Here is a 19,488-nt window from a genome sequence, read left to right as displayed (position 1 = left end):
CGGGAGCGGATCGGGAGCAAAAAAACATGATCGGAACAACCCTACTTGATACCAACCACACCCGGTCAAACTGGATTGCTTTTCTATCCTGGTCAATGGATCCCATTGATTTAATAGCATTTCCATTTATTTCAATGGTAAAAACTGATTTCGGATTCAAGTTACCAGCTTGGTCACAAAACAAATTCAACTCGTATCTCAAGACAGCACTGTAATGTATATAAAAAAGAGACACAAAGTATATATCTTTGCCATCAGGCTACCAGTGAACACCTTCACGTGAGACAAAAGACCAGCTTGCTTGTATTTGTCTGGTATTGTGTGGATGTGTGTGTTTTTTAAAAGGCCTTGGGGTCATGCTCTTTGCATCTCTGCAGAGAGATCCTTCACATTCTTCCTGTGTATGTCTGTGTGTTGCCCACACAGCCCACTCTCTTTGCTCTTTGACTCCAATGGCCATATAAGGCAGCTAGCGCCATGGCAACCACAGGGCTTGAATAGTAGTGTCAAATCCCTCAGAACACACACATACACACCCCTCCCCCTCTGCACACACTCCACCTCCCTCCGTTCTTATGCCTTTCTCCCTCTCTGGCTTGCTTGGCTTCGTCTCTCTCGCTGCCAAACACTCAAATAGGTTGGAGGAGAAAACAGACACATAAAGCGAGCAATCCAACTTGTCGCCTTGGATTTCCTTTTGAATGCGAACTGGATGTGTGGATGCCCAGAAAGCGAGAAAGTAAGCGCACCCTTGCTCTCCACCCCCACCTTCTCTTGCCACAGGGGAAGGCACATACACACACACCCATACAGATGAAAAGCAGCAGCTAGGCCGCACATCATTAGTTCTTGGTGGCCAAGCACCAACAAAAGGCTTGCAAACAAGAAACTCGGAGCACAGCTAAGGCTTCTGGGAACGAGGAAGGACAGCACAGTACTTCCTTGTGTTGACCACACGCCGCCCAGTGTGCGTGCATTTTTGGAGGTCAACTTGACAGTCCGGACGCGTTTTTTGTGTGTGTTGGAGCCTTGAAGGGAAACCTAAAACCTAATGAGCAAATGACATGGAATGGCTTTACTTTGTGGGTCACGATGGTGACGCTGAGAGGATTACAGGAGAGTAGGAAAGCCGCACTCGCTCTCAGGATGGAGGACGGGATGATCTAGCGGGAGAGGATTTACTGCTACGGATGTATTAATGCTCAATTGGAGGTAGGCATTGAATGATTTACATAGAGAGGGCATACGCTGTTTCGCACTCAAGCCCTATTTGAGTCATTAAAGACTGAGCTGTGTGTATGTTCATAGTGTATACGTCTTTGCAGTCCATTTTTTTCACCTTGTTATTTACAAGCGCTTTCCTATCTCTCCACAGTCGCATGACCACGCATTGTTGAAAGTGAAGAACACATTTCCACGAAAACAAGAAAAACAACCCGCCAGTAGTAAAGACAAATCGACTTTTTGGAGTGGGGGGTGTGAAAAAAACAAAACTTAAACCACTGAGACTGTTTCCAGGTCATAGTGCAGTGGGAGGAGACTGTTCTTGTTATTTTTTTTTTCCTGCCAACCTCCCTCCCTCCTGTTTCCCCCCCTTCTGTCATTATCATCTGCTTGCGAAACATTTGGACGTATTTTACGGACGTGTTTTCAAGTTTCGGGAAAGAAGAGTTTTTTTTTTTTTTTTTTTTTTTTTAAATATTCATGTTACCTTGACGAATCTCGACTGCCTGTGGCGTGGTCTTCCTCGGTGGTTCGGTAACCAAGCAATGGCCATGGTGAGTGGGGGCTGGGGAGATCCCAATGGCGGCACCAACGGGCTGGGGGAAAAGGGCTACCTTAAGCGGGAGGATGAGGACGGCTCTCCCCAGGCGGGGGGCAGCGACATGGAGGCCGGGGAGGACGACAAGGCCTGCGTATTGGACTGTGTAGTGTGCGGGGACAAGTCGAGCGGGAAACATTACGGCGTGTTTACCTGCGAGGGCTGTAAAAGCTTCTTCAAGAGAAGCGTTCGACGTAACCTCAGCTACACGTGCAGGTGAGAGCGGCATGACGGGAAATGTTGACTATTTGCCAACGAGCAGACATGTTTGTAGTTCAGTCACCAGATTAGCAAACTTGCTAATGATTTACTGTCTGCATAACTTCTTTCCTCGTTGTAGCTTACTGGTTATGATACTGCAGATGAGTGGTTCTTCACTCTATTTTTGGTAGTTGGGGGAAAAAAATGCTGGCTGTGAATGCGCATCTTTCAGTGCCATGGGAGGAAGTCGGCGTGATGTCACGTTGACGTCACATTGCTTAGCAACGTGTCGCCATTTTGCGAAGGGGGCACGCAAAGCTAAACATTCCCTAGACCAGACGTGTCCAAAGTGCGGCCCGGGGGCCAAATGCGGCCCGTGGTCAAATTTCATTCGGCCCCCAGCCTCTGTCATAAGATTAATAATGTCTGGCCCGCACACAGACTTAATAAATTGGTCAGCAGTACTGCTACCAGAAAATGAAGTAGCTTACATACTACATGCTGCTCCTCATTTACCCACTTAAAGGCAGCAGTACTCTAAGCAATATTACCCCGTGTGACCCTTGACTTCCATTTTTCTAAAATGGCGACAATCAACAACAAAAAAATGAAAGTTGACTGCAACGGCCAACGCTTCAAGGATAGGTGGAAATTGGACTATTTTTTTCACTAAAATACGCAACATTTGTGTCTGCCTCATTTGCAAAGAGATAGTCGCTGTTTTTAGAGAGTTCAGTGTGAGGCGATATTACCAAACAAGACACGCTGACATGTACGACAAGATTACAGGGAAGCTACGCAGCGAGAAATTGAAGCAACTTGAAGCTAGTTTAATTTCACAGCAGCAGTATTTTGCAAGAGCCCGAGAGTTGAAAGAGAACACCACAAAGGCTAGTTGCGAGATTGTTGAAATTATTAATTTAAAAAAAATATATAAAGTAAATTTGACACACAGAATGGCCTGCTAGACGTCAGCTAAGGTCGGCCCCCCACATTTTTACCACACCAAATCTGGCCCCCTTTGCAAAAAGTTTGCAAAAGACAAACGTCTGAAATTCATATATTTCAGGTGTGTTTTGCGTCTTTTTTCATAAAAACGTCTTATCACGAGTCACTGCCGACAGACGCGAGGAGGCGATACAATTAAAAATTACCGTTTATTGGCTTGCAAATTTGCCCATACAAAGTCGCAGCTGATAGCTGGATGAACAATCCAAAGGAATGGCCTGCAGTGGATTTCGGAAACATCTACAAATACCTAATAAAGTCACCCAGTAAGTTGACCTTTATCAATTACGTGGAATATGTACTGTGTGGAACTAAGAAAACTGGTAGTATATACGGAGTGATTATTTCTGCCGTAACCAGTAATTCGCCTCCAAGCGTTATTTAACCGTGAACACGTCACGGCAAAATAACCAATTCCCACCAGGCCAATAATATACCGAATGACCGATCAGAGCAGCTCACAGCAAAAGAAAAATAATGCTTTGCGAGTTGCCGGTTACGGTAATGATAACCATTGCCTAGTCTATTGAATCCTAGCAGCTAAATGGGGCAAAAAAAATAAAGTTTACTCACCAGTAATAAAATGTCGGCTGCAAACGTAAATGTGCTTGGATTTAGGTTCCCACAGGCGAGAGTAGTCCATGGGATCGTCTTCTTTTACTGTTCCTCGATTCATTGCTTTCAGCCATTTATTTCTCCTTTTCTTCAAACGAGGAAGAATGAAGAACTTCAAATGCGGCTCCGAACTCTTCTTTGTGTGACAACCCGCAACACAGCAACTTTTAGTCATTCCGACGGAAAAAAAGACCGCGAATAAGACGAAAGTTCAACGTGTTTGTTTTACAATGCACGACAGAGCAACTGCTTGTGACTCGGCTTTTGCCCCTATTTCAATATGGCGACGCTTTGTTGTGGCTGGTGACGTCATTAATGCCCAGATCTTGCTCTAATAGAGCAAGTCTAATAGCGAGGCGGCGCCATACGTCCAATCCATTTTGACTGGGATTCGCCCCTAGCAGAAGTTAGATGAGTGCCCAATTACTTTTTAATACTATTACAGTGACCTACCTCAAAATGCAGTAGTAAAGGAGTCCTAATTGTTAATAGCACTATTCCCGTGTTGCACATACAGTTTTCAGTTGAGGCAAGCTATAATCACTCACTTATAGCCCTAGAGCAGTGGTTCTTGCGAAAGGTACTGAACCCCACAAGTTTCACATGTGGATTCACCGAAGACTGAACCCTTCGGAATTGGATAATAAAGCCTTTTTTTCAAATTCAAAACCACTATATCTAAGGTAGCAAGCTAATAATTTATATACCCATAATAATAATACCCATTTATTATTCTCATTTTGACAGCATGTTTCATAAACAGGTCAAAATTTGAGGCTGCGCTGCCCATTGGTGAGTTAACCTTCCACTGAGCAAACCAGTTCCTCCTCCCATCTGATCGAAGACTAGCAGTTAAAAAAAATGGCTGTATATTGGGAGCAAACCAGTCTAAAACCTGGTCCAAAAAGCCACTTTGCCTGGATTTAATCAATGTACAAAAATAGGGTTCTGTCTTTGTTTACCTTCACCGAACCCCTTAGACTTACTCACCCAACTCCGGGGGTTCAATCAAACCCAGGTTAAGAACCACTGCCCTAGATTATCTATTTTCCTAATATTTATTCCATTTTGTTATTTTAATACATATTTTCATGCTGGAGTGCCACATCAAATTTCGTTGTTGACAATGTTCTTGCTGACAATGGCAATAAAGTTCTATTCTATTCTATTCTATTCTATTCTATTCTATTCTATTCTAAAAATGGCAATAAAGTTCTATTCTATTCTATTCTATTCAAAAAAAAAATAAGCAAAAACTTGTATTTTCTTTCGCGAAAACCTATTTTTATTCACCTATGAAAAATGTGTTGCAACCCGACCCCGGAACAAGCGGAAGATGATGGATGGATGGATAAAATGCCCTTAATATTTTGGCCTTTACTATTTGGACCCATAACTATGTTATGTTTACTTGTTCAAAGAGCATTTCAGACCTTAACTTACTCAAACACAGAAGGACGTCACTTACCTAACCTAAACAGCTCACAGTGGAAAATAGCTACGATTTGCCAAATTGCTGTCTAGCTTCTGTTTTTAATTAACCACTTACAAAAGCAAGGGCTCAAATGCACCACTAAGTCACTATACCAACAAGAGTTAACCTTAACTATAAGCAAACTATTCAAAGGCCCATTACGTCTCCAAAAGTGTACACAAATTACCCAGACAAATGGCAATTAGTTACAAGTCATGATGCCAACGGAAAATTTCACATGGCAGCCGCATAGATTGCATATGCCTGAAAACTTCATTTATTACTGATCATCCATCCTCCTATTGAGCCATCCTTTTTTTTTTTCTCTTATTCAAACTAAAGTTGCAGATGGGCCAGAGTTAGTAAATTAGGTATAATAAACCTTGCTGTAACCAACCAGGTAAATGACCCCCAAAAAATGCTCATATCACTGAATGCAATGCTAAATTGGCCTGTGCTGCTCTTTCTGAAGGCCTTGAGCAGATTTGATTGACATTGGCAACATCATGCAAATATTCTGCTTTGATTCAACATTGACTTTATAAAGGGAAGATAAAAACTTACTTGGCACCTGTTAATGAATCAGTATTTAATGTCATGTCCCCTGAGCTCATCTTTATAGTAGTTATTATTCCATTGTTTTCAGGTCTAATAGGGAGTGTCAGATTGATCAGCACCACCGAAACCAATGCCAATACTGTCGCCTCAAAAAGTGTTTCCGAGTGGGGATGCGCAAAGAAGGTAACTATTTTTCCCCTTAATTTGTTGCCTTTTGAGTTCTTTATTTACAACATTTGTTTACCAGTTAACAACTGCAATTGAGCATTGCCTCTCTTGAGACTATCCTGTTTAAATTTAAAAACTTTTTTTTTTTTTTTTAAAGTATACCACACTTGTCTGTCTGGTCCCTATCATGTTTAACTTAACTACAGCATGTATACAGTATGTGTCGGATAAGTGCCATTGTATTGGCATCTTCGGTCTATTTTATGTCATGGTGACAGTGATGAACGCTTCGTTGAGTCACTGAAATCCATGAGCCTTGAGCCTGTGGTTGAAGCTGGACAAACCTTTTTGGCACAATCCAATATGGAATTCACTTAATGTAGTAACATTCAAGTGACCCATCAATGGGGCTTCTTATAGGAGTTATTTTGTAGTCTAGTATAGTGTTAAAACACTCTTTCGCAGGTTTGAATAAAAAAAATATAATTTAAAACAATATACATTAGTATTGTTCAAATGTTTTGGGGGGGCTCTTTAAAATAAGGTTACTGTAATTTCCCGAATATAAGGCGCACCCGTGTATAATGCGCACCCCAAATTTACTTGTAAAATTTGGGGGAAATTATTGTACCCGTTTATAACGCGCACCCTAATTTTAGCACCAATAAATAGAAGAATACAAGAAAACAGAGCTCGTGTACAGATACAGAGATGTCATTTTACTGACTGGTGAAACACAGCGCAAGCATAGCACATTGGTAGTTCAAAACATTACCGTAAACTGACAATATTTACGGTAATAATATGATTTGACAACTTCTCCAACTTACCAGAATCTAGGAGAAAACAAAACGGATGTGACTTTTCTTTTAAAGGCTGCTGTATAACTTGCTCGTTTCCTCATGATGAATAAATGTTTCTTCCATGGATTGATACGGTAAAACTACTGAACTATTGTTATTTGGGTTTGAGTTTCCCGAGGGACCGATATAGTTGACGGACACAGGAAGTGTGTGTCCTTACATTTGTTATGCTCCGAATTGTGGAGCTGCAATAAACGTCGACTCAAATGAGTTCAAGAAACTAAATTCTGTGCTCTATGAAGAGTGAAAAAAGCAGAATTTAACACAGACGAAATCATTCGGCCGATTAGTGTGAAGTATTACCGAAACAAAATGGTGACGTCACGTACCTTAATGGTCGGCAACGGGTCGCCGCATACGTTTCTTCAACACAACGTGGCCGTGTCAATGAAAAAAAATCGGTTTATATATATATGTAATACATATATATTTCTGTCTCCATCCATGTACCCGTTTATAATGCGCACCATGAGTTTACAAGTTGATTTTGGGGAAAAAAAGTGCGCGTTATATTCGGGAAATTACGGTACTTTTTAATGAGTACTATTATATACTATATATTGAGGATGCGCAGATATAACTTCTCAGACAAATACAAGTATTAAATATTCACCATACCACTATCTGAAAAGGTCTCGCAATTGTGATTTTTTAAAATTTTTTTAAAAGAACCTGGGTCATAAACATCCACCTTTCCCCAACATTTGCAATAGTTTCACTCAAATATAATTTTTTAGCGTAGACACTTATCACTGCTGAAATTTGAACATCTTATGTTTTTCTTTCCCTGAGGCATTTAAGTTATGTGGTGTTTGTCTGAACACTAGGGTAAGTTATTCGAAGAGCACAGTAGACAGGAGATGAATAAGAATGCATAGTCAGTAGGTATGTAAATTAGAGCTCAACCAATATGGGTTTTTCAGGTCCGATACCGATTATTAGCAGTTAGAGGGGCCGCTAAATGATTTTTGGAGCCCATATTCATTCGCATTAAATGTGTAAACATTGGCGTAAAAAATGGAATAATGCAAACAGTGATGTTTTGTGTCTGGAGCGTCTCACACAAGAAAAATTTTCCTCTCTCTAGTGTGTGGGAGGACAGCTTTGAGGACCTTAAAAAGGTGGAAATACAAATTTACCATTACTATTCAACCAGTCAGAGGACGGGGTGAATACTAGTGCAGGAGACAGCAGGCAGAAGAGAGAGGTGCGGCTGCATCTGAGCCGAAATTGTATCGGCAGGTCGGATTAAAAAAAAAAAAAAAAAAAAACGGCAGGTACCGATATACATCAAATTTCCAAATATCGATGCCAATAATCGGCCAGGCCTTTAATTTGTCTATCTCTAATGTAAATCATCAATTTTATGATATGACACAGATTCTTCGGACAATGATAGGTTATTTGCCAATATTAGAAAGTCTACCATGATTCCATTTGAATGATCTTTTCGGTACGAAAATTTGTACACATTTAACACAATTGCGTTTCACCTAAAGCAATAAAAAATACAAAGCAATTTTGATGATTTGAATGAAAACCATTTTAAAAAATGTGGTATATATATAAAAAAAAAGCTGATATTGATCGGTTTTGCATTTCATTCGATTTGATGGGCTTGTTGCTTAACCAGTCGAGGCAAGGATCCAGATTGATGTATCAATACACCCCTAGTAGAAAGTAATCGTCAACGATTCATATCTATTGGAGTAAACAGTACGTAACTTGTCTTTGGTGTTTACCTCACACAGAACATAAGCAGAACATAAAATAAGTTAATGAGACACATTATTGCTCCCTTTGGACAAATTGTCTTTTTGTTTATGGGGAGGTCTGAGTTCAGGGTCGGCCACAGAGCAGCATTCCAGGGACTGATATGGATTCACTTTGTTGTTTCGTGAATGACTGTTACCATGGCCACGGCGCAAGCGTCGTTTCATGACCTTTTATCTAGCAGCAATGAAAAGAATACATTGAGGAGGTCTAATTTGCATCCTTCTAATCTTGAAGAAAAGGCCTAATCGGCTCAATCCAGTCTGCCTATAATCTGACATGCACCGCTTGTTGAACCCAGTTTTAACTTTTTCCCCTCTGTTTTCTTTCCTAAATCCCCTCCTTCACCCGTCCATTCATATTTAACTGCCCCTCTGTTTCCTCACCTTCCCCCTTGCTCCCCCAACCAAACTACAGCAGTTCAACGCGGCCGAATCCCACCGCAGCCTAGTCTCAGCCCAAGCCTCACACCCATAGGGGGCGCCAGTGGCTTGGGAGGCGGGGAATTTTACAATAACAACAACAATAATGGAGGCAGCGGCGGTCAGCCCGTGTCCGAGCTTATCTCCCAGCTGCTGAGAGCCGAGCCATACCCCAACAGCCGCTATGGGCACCAGTACAACCAGCAGGCCGGTCCTGATAATTCCATGGGCATCGATAACATCTGTGAACTGGCCGCCCGTCTACTCTTCAGCACGGTGGAATGGGCCAGAAACATCCCTTATTTTCCTGAGTTGCCAGTGTCAGATCAGGTTGGTTCAATTAATCTAACAAACTCAAGATCTAGCAGTGTACTGCCTTTGATGTTTCAGTGCCATCAAAGGCAGAAGACGTCCAGTCTATTTAGAGAAATGGCAGCGATCATTCTTTGAAAGCATCTCCCACTTCAAATGGATTGGACGTCTGTCAGCAACAATTTAAACCCCGTCTTTTCTAATTCTTACACTCTACGTCAATACTAATGGCCAACAATTTGCATTTTAAAATGATCCTCCTGCCGTTGCTTTCTGTATGCATAACAAGCAAAATTTATATAGGTTATGATAATATATATCATATTTATAAGGCTAGATGTGCTCTGCAGGCGTCACCTCAATGGCGACAGATGTTATCACTTGTTAGCCATCCTAAAGACAGGACCATTTGAGCCACATAACAAAATATGAAAGTCAATCTAACGTATACTTTGAAATGACTATAGATCCCAATCACCAACGTCACACAATCACGTGATCGCTGTATTGTGCCACCATATTGTCCGTCATTGTGTGTCCGTATTGTCAATGATCGTAGTTTCTAAAGGTGGATTCCCTTGCAAATTATGGAAGCCCCGGTGCTTTCAGACGCTGTAAACTCATTGGATGAGTTGCATAAAAGTCGTTATTTGGAAAAGCTTCGGTCGATCCAGTCGCCAGATCCATATTTGATGCCCAAACCGATGTTTCCTCCCGTCCGGTCCCGTCCCGTGCGTCAGAGCTCGTCCAGAGACCACAAAATTTCCAATCATACTCCAGTTTATGTCACAATGAGGAGTCGGGTACCCAAAATCAGCACCGGCCCGAATATAAGCTGACATTTGGTCAGCTGAGCGTCACCGTTGTCACGATTGTAAAATGAAAGTTGATCGACAACGGGCCGGTGTGTGCCGAAAAAATAGCTGCCCCGCATGAAATGTTCCCCTGATGGGAGCGCTTATTTATAACGCTTTATTGACGTGAAAACATCAAATGTTTTCATGGACGCATTACAGTAATTTACGACTGTAAGATCAGTTTTAAATAATTAAATTACACAAAATATTAGTACTGTATTTTAGTAACAAATCGTGGACTGGGCCACATAACCATCTTTGAACAGAAATGTATTAGTCTACAGGTTTTCATGACCATATCCCAATGACAGTCACACAGGTATGACATTTATTAGTTCAAGCGGAGTAAAATAATACATATTCACAGCACAAGAAAGTAGTTTCCGTGTGGGCGCTCCCGTTAGGGGGGGACATTTCACGCAGGGCAGCTATTTTTCGGCACAACACCTGTTGTTGCGCGCACCTTCTTGCTGCGCGACCGTGGCGACGAGCTTCGTAGTCTCCGTCTGATGATGTCTGCGATCGTGTTGGCATCACGACTATTGATGTTTTCGCCGCTGTCTGACGGCTGTCAACACAAACGCATCATGGACCGAGATAAACAAACCGTGCTGCTTTAGAGATTTGCCCTTTTAACAATGGGCACACAGCAACTACTAAAATGACCATTTATCTTCTCTGTTACTGCAACCAACCGCCACACATGCCTTCACCATTTTGATTAATCAATGTTAACGATTGTCAGGAAGGTTTTTGGGTTCATTTACTAGACAAGCAGAAAAACACGCAGTAATAGGAGGAATGTACGTAGCGGTAATATGTAAACACGACGAGCTGACGGACAATATGACGGCACCAGTCAGGGGGGCGGTGTTGTGACGTCACGTGATTGGGGTCTATAGCTTGCTCAATTTTCAAGGGATTTTTTAAACTGTTCGCCTTTAGAATTTTACTGCAATCTTGAAAATAATTATAACAAAAACTATTTCAAGCTTGAATTCTAGCCACATTATTAGGCTTTGTTATAATCCAAACTCTTTGTAAATCTTTTAAGAATTCAGAGTATTTTAGTGGAGTTAATTGCTCACCTTTCGTTGCTACGATAGCGCCTGCCAGAGAAGCCTTCGGTCGCAAGATGTCTGCCTGTTAGTCACCCTGCCGAGTCATGTGTTAAGGCATCTTGCCTTATACATGATATCTAGGGTTGTGATAGTCAATTATTAGAGGTGGGAATCTTGGGGCACTTAATGATTCGATTACGATTCAGAGGCAAAAATTCGATTACAAATCGATTATTGATGCACAACCCCCTGACCCACCCACAGCTATTAGCTGCTTTTAATGTTTCGTACATTAGTTACAAAAATAGCACAAAAATCCTCTCTGGCTTAAACTACCATTTCAGTATGAAGTTAACAGTTTAAAACAGTAAATAAAATACTCAAGTCCCCGTTTTGTATCAGCAGCTTTAAACTAAGTTCAATTAATTTAATGTTGTGAATCAACTGTTAAAGTTGTTAAAATTGCTCCCGTTATTCCATAATTTTTCTTATGTCTACTTTCGACATGTGAAAGTTTTAAAACTATTTTATCATTTAAAGATAGATTCAAGTCAAGATTTTGCCGATTTAGGAGTATTTCAGATAAAAAGTTAATTAGGTTCGCTTGAAAGGTTCGCTACAACAGAGCCTTCCTGAGAAGTCTACTGCTTTAAGATGGCGGCTGTTTACCAACGCCGGCGAGTCTGTCATTTCTCATCTAGTTTCTATATACGGTACATGTGATATCTACTGTAGCATTATGTGGCCGTAGTTTGTAGCAACGTGGGCGAAGTTTGTAGCAGCTGTCGGTGTTTTTTTATCTACCGCCATGAGTTGTGTGGAATGTGGATGTTTACTCTTGGGCCGTTCCTCATTGCGTCCCAAAAGCTGCGCTGACTGTGTTTTAGTTGCGCTTTACTTAGCATATTTAAATAATCGGAATATGGATGTTTGTGAATCGTTCTCGAATCTTCGGCGGCCAAATCGCGAATAATGTCAGAATCTGAAATTTCACAAACCTTTAGTCAATATGGTGTCTTGGGTGAGCTGAAATGCTTCTTGTTTTCAGTCTTCTTCATCAATCAAATGTCCACAGTCCAAACAAAAAGTATGCCACAATCTAGTCGTTGACAGTAGAATTACGGTAAAAAATAAAAGGGAAGCAGAACAAAAAATATGTTTTTTTTTACAAACTACAAAAACAAATCTGGAGGTTCTATATACTGTGATGTGGTTGTGCCTACAAGTGACTCAACTTTTGTTTTATTCAAGATCTAAGCTGTCATTTCAATGATTTTTTCTTCTTCTTGTGAGCGAAAATTTGAGACATGAGCACTAAATGGTAGCAGTGCAATTCACTGTGTCACTTGCAGAAGTCTTCATTTGTTCCTTCAGGACTGTATCGTACTGCTCCTCGCGGCCGTTCCCTTATACACAATGTGGAAAATTTGAAAAAAATTGACATTTGTAAAGTTTTTTCTGATCACACTACCACCACAACCCCAGGTGGCCCTGCTAAGGCTGAGTTGGAGCGAGCTGTTCATCCTCAATGCGGCACAGTCAGCGTTGCCACTCCACATGGCGCCCCTGTTGGCAGCAGCGGGCTTCCACTCGTCACCCATGTCGGCTGAGCGCGTGGTGTCCTTCATGGACCAAGTGAGAGTGTTCCAGGATCAGGTGGACAAGCTGACCCGACTTCAGGTGGACTCCGCTGAGTACAGCTGTCTCAAGGCCATCGCACTATTCTCACCAGGTGCCTACAATCATATATTTTACCTGAGTTTGATTTTACAAACTATTTTGTGCCACCATAGGGGGATTTTCAAAGGTACACCTACAGCTGCATATTATACACAAGAAATGACGATATATTTTTTCGACATGTAATGAGTTGAGACCTCTTTAAGTAACCTTCCAACACCACCAAGTAATTAAACGTCCTCCCAATCTGCCTAGATGCCTGCGGTCTGACAGACGCAGTCCACGTGGAGTCCCTGCAGGAGAAAGCTCAAGTGGCTCTGACAGAGTACGAGAGGATGCAGTACCCAAGTCAACCTCAGCGCTTCGGCCGCTTGCTCCTTCGGCTCCCCGCTCTCCGTGCCGTACCCGCAAGCCTCATCTCTCAACTCTTTTTCATGCGACTGGTGGGGAAGACCCCCATCGAGACGCTCATCCGAGACATGCAGCTATCCGGAAGCTCCATCAGTTGGCCCTACGTGCCTATGTGATTGGAATTATTTTCCATTTGTGTTGGCCATGAACAATTTAGCAGTATCAGTACTGGTGTGATCAAGAATGATGGTACTGATAGGGTTTTGTTTTTGTAAGACATTTGAGCGGGAGCTTGAAACACTTCACGCTGCACAAGATGAAGAAGTGACTAACTAAGGAAATTTCACCAAAGTTCATCCTCGGATTCATGCACAAAAACAGAGGCAAACTTTTATGGACTCTCTTGACTGGCGGAACGTCAGATGTGCTAGCGGTTGCTTTATTTGCCAGCAGTTACAAGAGACTAATACCTCATTAGACATCAGAATGCTTTCATCTGATTAAAAAAAGAAGAAACTAAACAAAACTCTTTAAAAAAACAAACAAAAAAAAACTCACCAGAAACCGCCTTCGTTTTGTTATTGGGTATAAATTTAACTCCTATAAGCATAACAAACGTTTTTTTTTTCCAGAATACAGTGGTGCCATGAGGTATGAGTGACTCGACTTGCAAGTTTTTTGAAATAGGAACTGTCATTCGGCAAAAGTGACATATGAGAAGTGTATGGCAGCAGTGAAGTCACTTCACAATAAAAAGCACTTTGGCAAAAATATTATGGCAGAAGTTCACACAAAATAATGACAATTAGCCTACATATTGTGTATATAAATGACTACATAGCTTAGCCTTTAACTCACTGACGGCGATATAGGTCCAATCTTTTGACTGAGAAGGCTGCCGGCGATCATTTACTGCCAGCTCTCCTTTCAGTTAAAATGGATTGGACGTGTATCGTCGTCAATGGCAGCCAATAGGTTAAGTCCACTTGTGTAATGCTAACACTAATCTAAGTGCTTTAACACTTAAAGCACTGACTTGAACACTGTGTAGCAGTAAATGTAGACAATTTAACAGTACTCCGTCGTGTATTCTTTATCCTCTCTGTAGAATGACAAACATAACTGTACTGATGAGCTAAGAGGAGTTGACACCTCATTCAAGGTATACCAGAAGAATTTGCACAAATTAATGCACGATGGCAAAAACGTATTTTTTTCTATTTAATTATTTTACTACTGTATGTTTTTATAACGTACAGTTATTTCATTCAGATTCACTACGAAAGATGATATGTGATACGAGTGTTTTGGGTAATGAATGAAACTCGTATCTCAAGGCACCACCATGTCTGGAAATATGTTTGAAAAGTTGGGATCAAGCGCTTTTCTAAAAGAAAAATCAGTGCAACAAATAGCTTAATAAGCGTCATGAAAGACTTAAAACACACTTAAGCTTATGTCGACACTGTGTGTAAATATATGGAGGCCACCTTCATTTCCCTTTGCATGTTCAAATGTTCTGGAGCGCTTCTAAGTTGTTTCATCCTTTCGTGTAAGTAATTCCTTTCAATATTGAAGTATTGCTTTCTCTGTTAGCTCCTAAATGTGTTTCTATGTGTTAACATGAAAATACCTCTCTCGAAAGACCCACATATTATCGCCGAGGACTGAGTGCTGTTGTACTTTGTAAATGATATGAGGAAACATTTAAATGGAAGATTGAGAATTGCACCATGAGGATTTTTGAATACCAAAATGTCAGACGTGGACTAAAGAGGCCCGATTCCCCAACAGGACTTGCCTCATGCTAGTAGTATAAGAAGAGTTGTTTTATAGAATCACAAATATTTTAGAAAAAAAACAAACCAACCACGATTTTTTGCTTCTTGCTTTGCCCCTAAACGATGTGGACGTGTTTCTTCAAGTAACACATCCATGTCATTCACCAAGGTTAGCATTAAAGTACTATTAATTATTATTATTTTTGATTTTCTAAGTTCTTGCATTCGAGTTTTACATTTATGGCAAGATTATGAAAAGAAACTGTCTTTTGTTATGTATGTTTTTTCAAACTTGTTGAAAAAAAGTGTTGTAATTACAGCTGTATGACGAATGCCAAATAAACACTGCTATGTGCACCATTAATGTGTCATTCTATATACAGTACATGCTAAAAAAGAGATCCTTAATGCAGTTCAATTTAAATGTTTTATTATTACAAATGCTTCAAAAATCGCCAGGGAAAAAAAGTTTAGACACCAATATTACACTTTTTCTCAATTACTTTAGTACGTTTCTCAGATCAGGATTGAAATTCTCAAAACAGTTTGTGCATTTCTCCAAACACGTTGAACAAGTAGCAAAACAACATGGATTACCCGCAAAAGCCATTTTTTGTGCAAAATTCTTAGTCTTTCGCTCAGAATTAAATTTCTTTGTTAATGAACATGTCAGTGCTGTCAGAATGACAAGTCCTTGTGTCATTGTGCGCAGACAAGTCAGTCAAATTGCTTTGTCATGCTCTCAATATAACTAAATGCTAAAGATGGTGTACGTAAGTTTTGATGAAAATTGCAAGTTACACCTTTGTGTGTGTTAGATTGATTGCAAAAAACTGGACAAGATTCAGTTTACACTTTTACTGTTTTTACAATGTCTTGACTGAGCATGTTATTGGGATACAGAGAACAAAAGATAGCGCTGAGTATCACAAAGTAAAAATACATAAGAGCAAAATGAGAAAAGTGGACATAAGACAATCAGCATAACTAAACATCGAGTGCTGTCGGGATTTCCGCCCATTCTTTCTGCACATCTTGACGTTCCTCTCTTTTGGGCCACAAATTTTCATCCACATCACAATTGATGTCCTCTCTGGTTATACAGCGTGGAAGGAATCTTCTTGAATACCTTATCCAGCCTCTGCAGGCATCTGCTGTTATGTCACTGCATGCTGCATTCATGGCATCCAGGCGACTTATCTGAGTATGAGGCTGGCGATCATACACCTGCCATCTCCAAAATTCTTCTGTGGGATTGAGGAATGGGAAGTACGGTGGGAGGAACTGTGTGTGGGTTGCAAACCATTCCCTGATTATGTTGGCGTGGTGGAAACTCACTAACTAATACGAATGTTGGCTGGTTACTTAAAATAAGTAACGAAAATGCTTAGAAATAATCACACACATGTTGATTATGTTCATCCATTTTGCATGTAAAGATTTATGAAATGAACAAATGACTGAATGTTGTGGGTGGTGAGACTTCAGTAGGGACCATGATAATCCATTTTGACCATCATGACAGATGCAGCTGATAATATATGAAACAGCAGAGAAGTGTACATCTCCTTTGCATGGATGTACGAAAACATCTGCAACTTGATCAAAGAAATGACAAACTGCTTTTTTTGATCTCCACAGGTGATACAATGTCATAAATATATATATATATATATATATATATATATATATATATATATATATATATATATATATATATATATATATATATATATATATATATATATATATATATATATATATGTATATAAGGGTGTAACGGTACATGTATTTGTATTGAACCGTTTCGTTACGTGGTGCTCGGTTCGGAACGGAGGCGTACCGAACGAGTTTCTGACGTAATGTAAACCTTACTTTTCGAGGCTGTGAGTCGATCGGGTTACAGTTTCTTTGTGTAGATTATATTTACTCCGTCTTCTCTACTATAATGAGGACGAACACGGTAGGACAGTATAACCCAGAAACGTCAATGGCATGAAAACATGGCCACCGCGGGAACACAATGAAACGCGGGTGTTAAAGTCAATCAGCCAATGCACACCAGTCGCAGTGCGGCCGTGTGTTAGACGCATCCCAGAAGCGGCTCAACACGACGCACGCGAAAAGAACGGCAGAGTTTATTATTTGACGCGAGACGCGACCCTTCTGCGTCAATACTACTACTGGTAGCTAGGATTGGGCAGACCGGAAGTCACTCGTGTAAAAATACAGTGGATCCGGTGTTCGGCCATTCCTTACTACGCGGCGAAACGTCCTACACAATGCTCAGCGCGCTTGCGCAAGCATCCGCATGCATGCGCACATCGGTTAGAAGCGGCGAGAACTCACTATTTTTGTTTTTATTTAGGTTTTTAGAACCTTTTTACTGCCTCAAAGATACTTTTTGCATGTATTACCCTCTAATACTTTTAACCATTTATTTTTTTTGTGTTAGCTTTGAAGCAGTTGACCACATTAGTCACGTAGCAAATTTAAACCATCCTTATTTGATATAACTACATTTAAGTATTTTCTTCAGGCATTTTTTTAGTATGTTATGCCTGTATGCATCTAAACAAAACAAGTTTAGAGCGCACGGTAGTACTTTGGGTGTCAAATGCGACTAATCTACATTAGTCGCATTTGACACCCAAAGTACTACCGTTTCGCCGATGTAGGAGATTTTGGCAGAACACCGGTCGATTTTCAAACTAATATGCAATCGTAACCCACTTTTTGAGTCCATCGGATCTCTTGAGTGGTAGATCGGGGCACAGTTGACTTGTCTTTGTTGATTTACTACTGTCTTCTCTGCTATAATAATAACCAACACGGCCCCGTGTTCAATACAAAACCCTCCTACCACAACAAAACAAGTAGGAACTAATATTCACATAGAAATTAAAGTTATACAACATAAAATATACAATATAAATGAATACATCACATTTGTAAAATATAAACACAATAAAATAAATAATAGCCCATTTAAATAAAATAAATTGAAATGAGCTAAAACACCTGTAATTAAATGATAAGAATAATACACAGATCCTGCTTATACAATTAAATGTATTAATTTCTGTGTGGTTTTTTAACTTGAGAAAATCCACCAATAAAGCTTTTGATTCATTAGGGAAAAAAATGATTCATTTGGGCATTTCATTTGTAAAATACATGTTAAAATCTTTGTCATTGGAATTGCTTTTCTCTTTAGCACAGGACTTCTTTTTTCTTCATTCTTTCAGAAAGAAAGCTGACCAAAACGTGGGGTCTGAAAGGCAAATTGTTGTTGGATTTTCTTTAAATACCCGCTACTTTTTGAGCAGAATTCTAGCTTTGTATAGGCTAATGTTCCTATTGTTGAAAGCACAAAGGTGTGTAATAAACAACTAGCACATTTATATTTTGCATTTTGTTTTCTTACTGTACCGAAAATGAACCGAACCGTGACCTCAAAACCGAGGTACGTACCGAACCGAGATTTTTGTGTACCGTTACACCCCTAATTAATATATATGTATGTATACATATGTATATATATATATATATATATATATATATATAAGTATATATTAAGCCTGAACGATATATCGTTTAAACATCGCCATCGCGATGTGCATGTGCGCGATAATCCCATCGCAAGAATGTGCGATAGTTTTTGTTTTTTTTAAATCCATATACGCCTTGCTTTCTACTCTGCGCACAGCCTCCCTCTCCCAGCCCTTTGTTCCTCTCAGTCACTGCGGCACTTGCTTATTAAAGTTAACTGGCTTTGATCTGGCCAAAGAAGCAGACTTCACACGGGCATCTGTCAATCATCGTTTAACTTGTTAAACAGTTTCTGCAAGGAAGCTGCGCTGGAATGAATGTGCATGTGTGTGGAGACGTTGGAGCCATATAAATGCCAGAAGTGATCGTGAGGAGTTTAAAATTTCTACATGTCACTCTAACGGTCACAGCTAAGGTAGATAAACAGAAGCATTTAATAAAGCCAAGCATCTATCTACTACAGTACTTTATTCTTGTTCAAAAATGATTTGGTTGGACATTTATGTTTAAAACTGATCATAATTTTGACATATGAAGTGCTTAAAAAACATTTCATATACATTTTTTAAATCACTTTGGGGGAAAAAGTGAGAAAAAAAAACATGTCTTATATGTATCTCTTTCCAATGCTAAATCTGAATAAATACATTGAGCACAAAAAACACACCAAAAAAAAAAAAAGGGGGGGGGGCGCTACTTCATGGTTTTTCACTGATCGCGGTGGGTTCTGGTCCCCATTAACCTCGAAAACGAGGGATCACTGTACACTGTGGTGATGGTGAGTCATCCAAAGTCTTTCCAAACAGCTATTCAAGTCATCAAGTGAAAACGTCTTTAAAAAATATATAAATAATTTTTTTTAAATATCGCAATATAATATCGCAATATATCGCAAACCCCCCAAAAATCGCAACAATAGTTTTTTCCAATATCGTTCAGGCCTAGTATATATATATATATATATATATATATATATATATATATATATAT

At 40.0% G+C, this 19,488-nt stretch overlaps 2 protein-coding genes across 3 annotated transcripts in view; one reads left to right on the top strand and one right to left on the bottom strand.

Moving 5' to 3' along the window:
• The window catches only part of ano8a (anoctamin 8a), a 57,319-nt gene extending 55,284 nt beyond the window's left edge, over window positions 1-2,035 (bottom strand). Inside the window, exon 1 of the mRNA XM_057857236.1 lies at window positions 1,712-2,035. The gene's annotated coding sequence lies outside the window, so the exon portion shown is untranslated. The remainder of the gene's footprint in view (window positions 1-1,711) is intronic.
• Window positions 576-15,310, top strand: nr2f6a (nuclear receptor subfamily 2, group F, member 6a). Of its 2 annotated transcripts, none has more exons than XM_057857241.1 (6): window positions 576-1,212; window positions 1,376-2,038; window positions 5,767-5,861; window positions 8,903-9,234; window positions 12,620-12,866; window positions 13,070-15,310. In XM_057857241.1, the coding sequence occupies exons 2-6, from the start codon at window positions 1,770-1,772 to the stop codon at window positions 13,339-13,341; spliced, it is 1,215 nt and encodes a 404-aa protein (XP_057713224.1). In that variant the 5' UTR covers window positions 576-1,212; window positions 1,376-1,769; the 3' UTR covers window positions 13,342-15,310. The 2 variants fall into 2 exon arrangements, with proteins under 2 accessions (XP_057713224.1, XP_057713223.1); XM_057857240.1 differs by having other exon boundaries at window positions 8,900-9,234.
• The last annotated feature ends 4,178 nt before the right edge of the window (window positions 15,311-19,488 follow it).

The sequence above is a fragment of the Corythoichthys intestinalis genome, chromosome 14, assembly GCF_030265065.1.
Source record: "Corythoichthys intestinalis isolate RoL2023-P3 chromosome 14, ASM3026506v1, whole genome shotgun sequence".
NCBI lineage: Eukaryota > Metazoa > Chordata > Actinopteri > Syngnathiformes > Syngnathidae > Corythoichthys > Corythoichthys intestinalis.
This window is presented reverse-complemented; position numbering and strand designations above follow the sequence as displayed.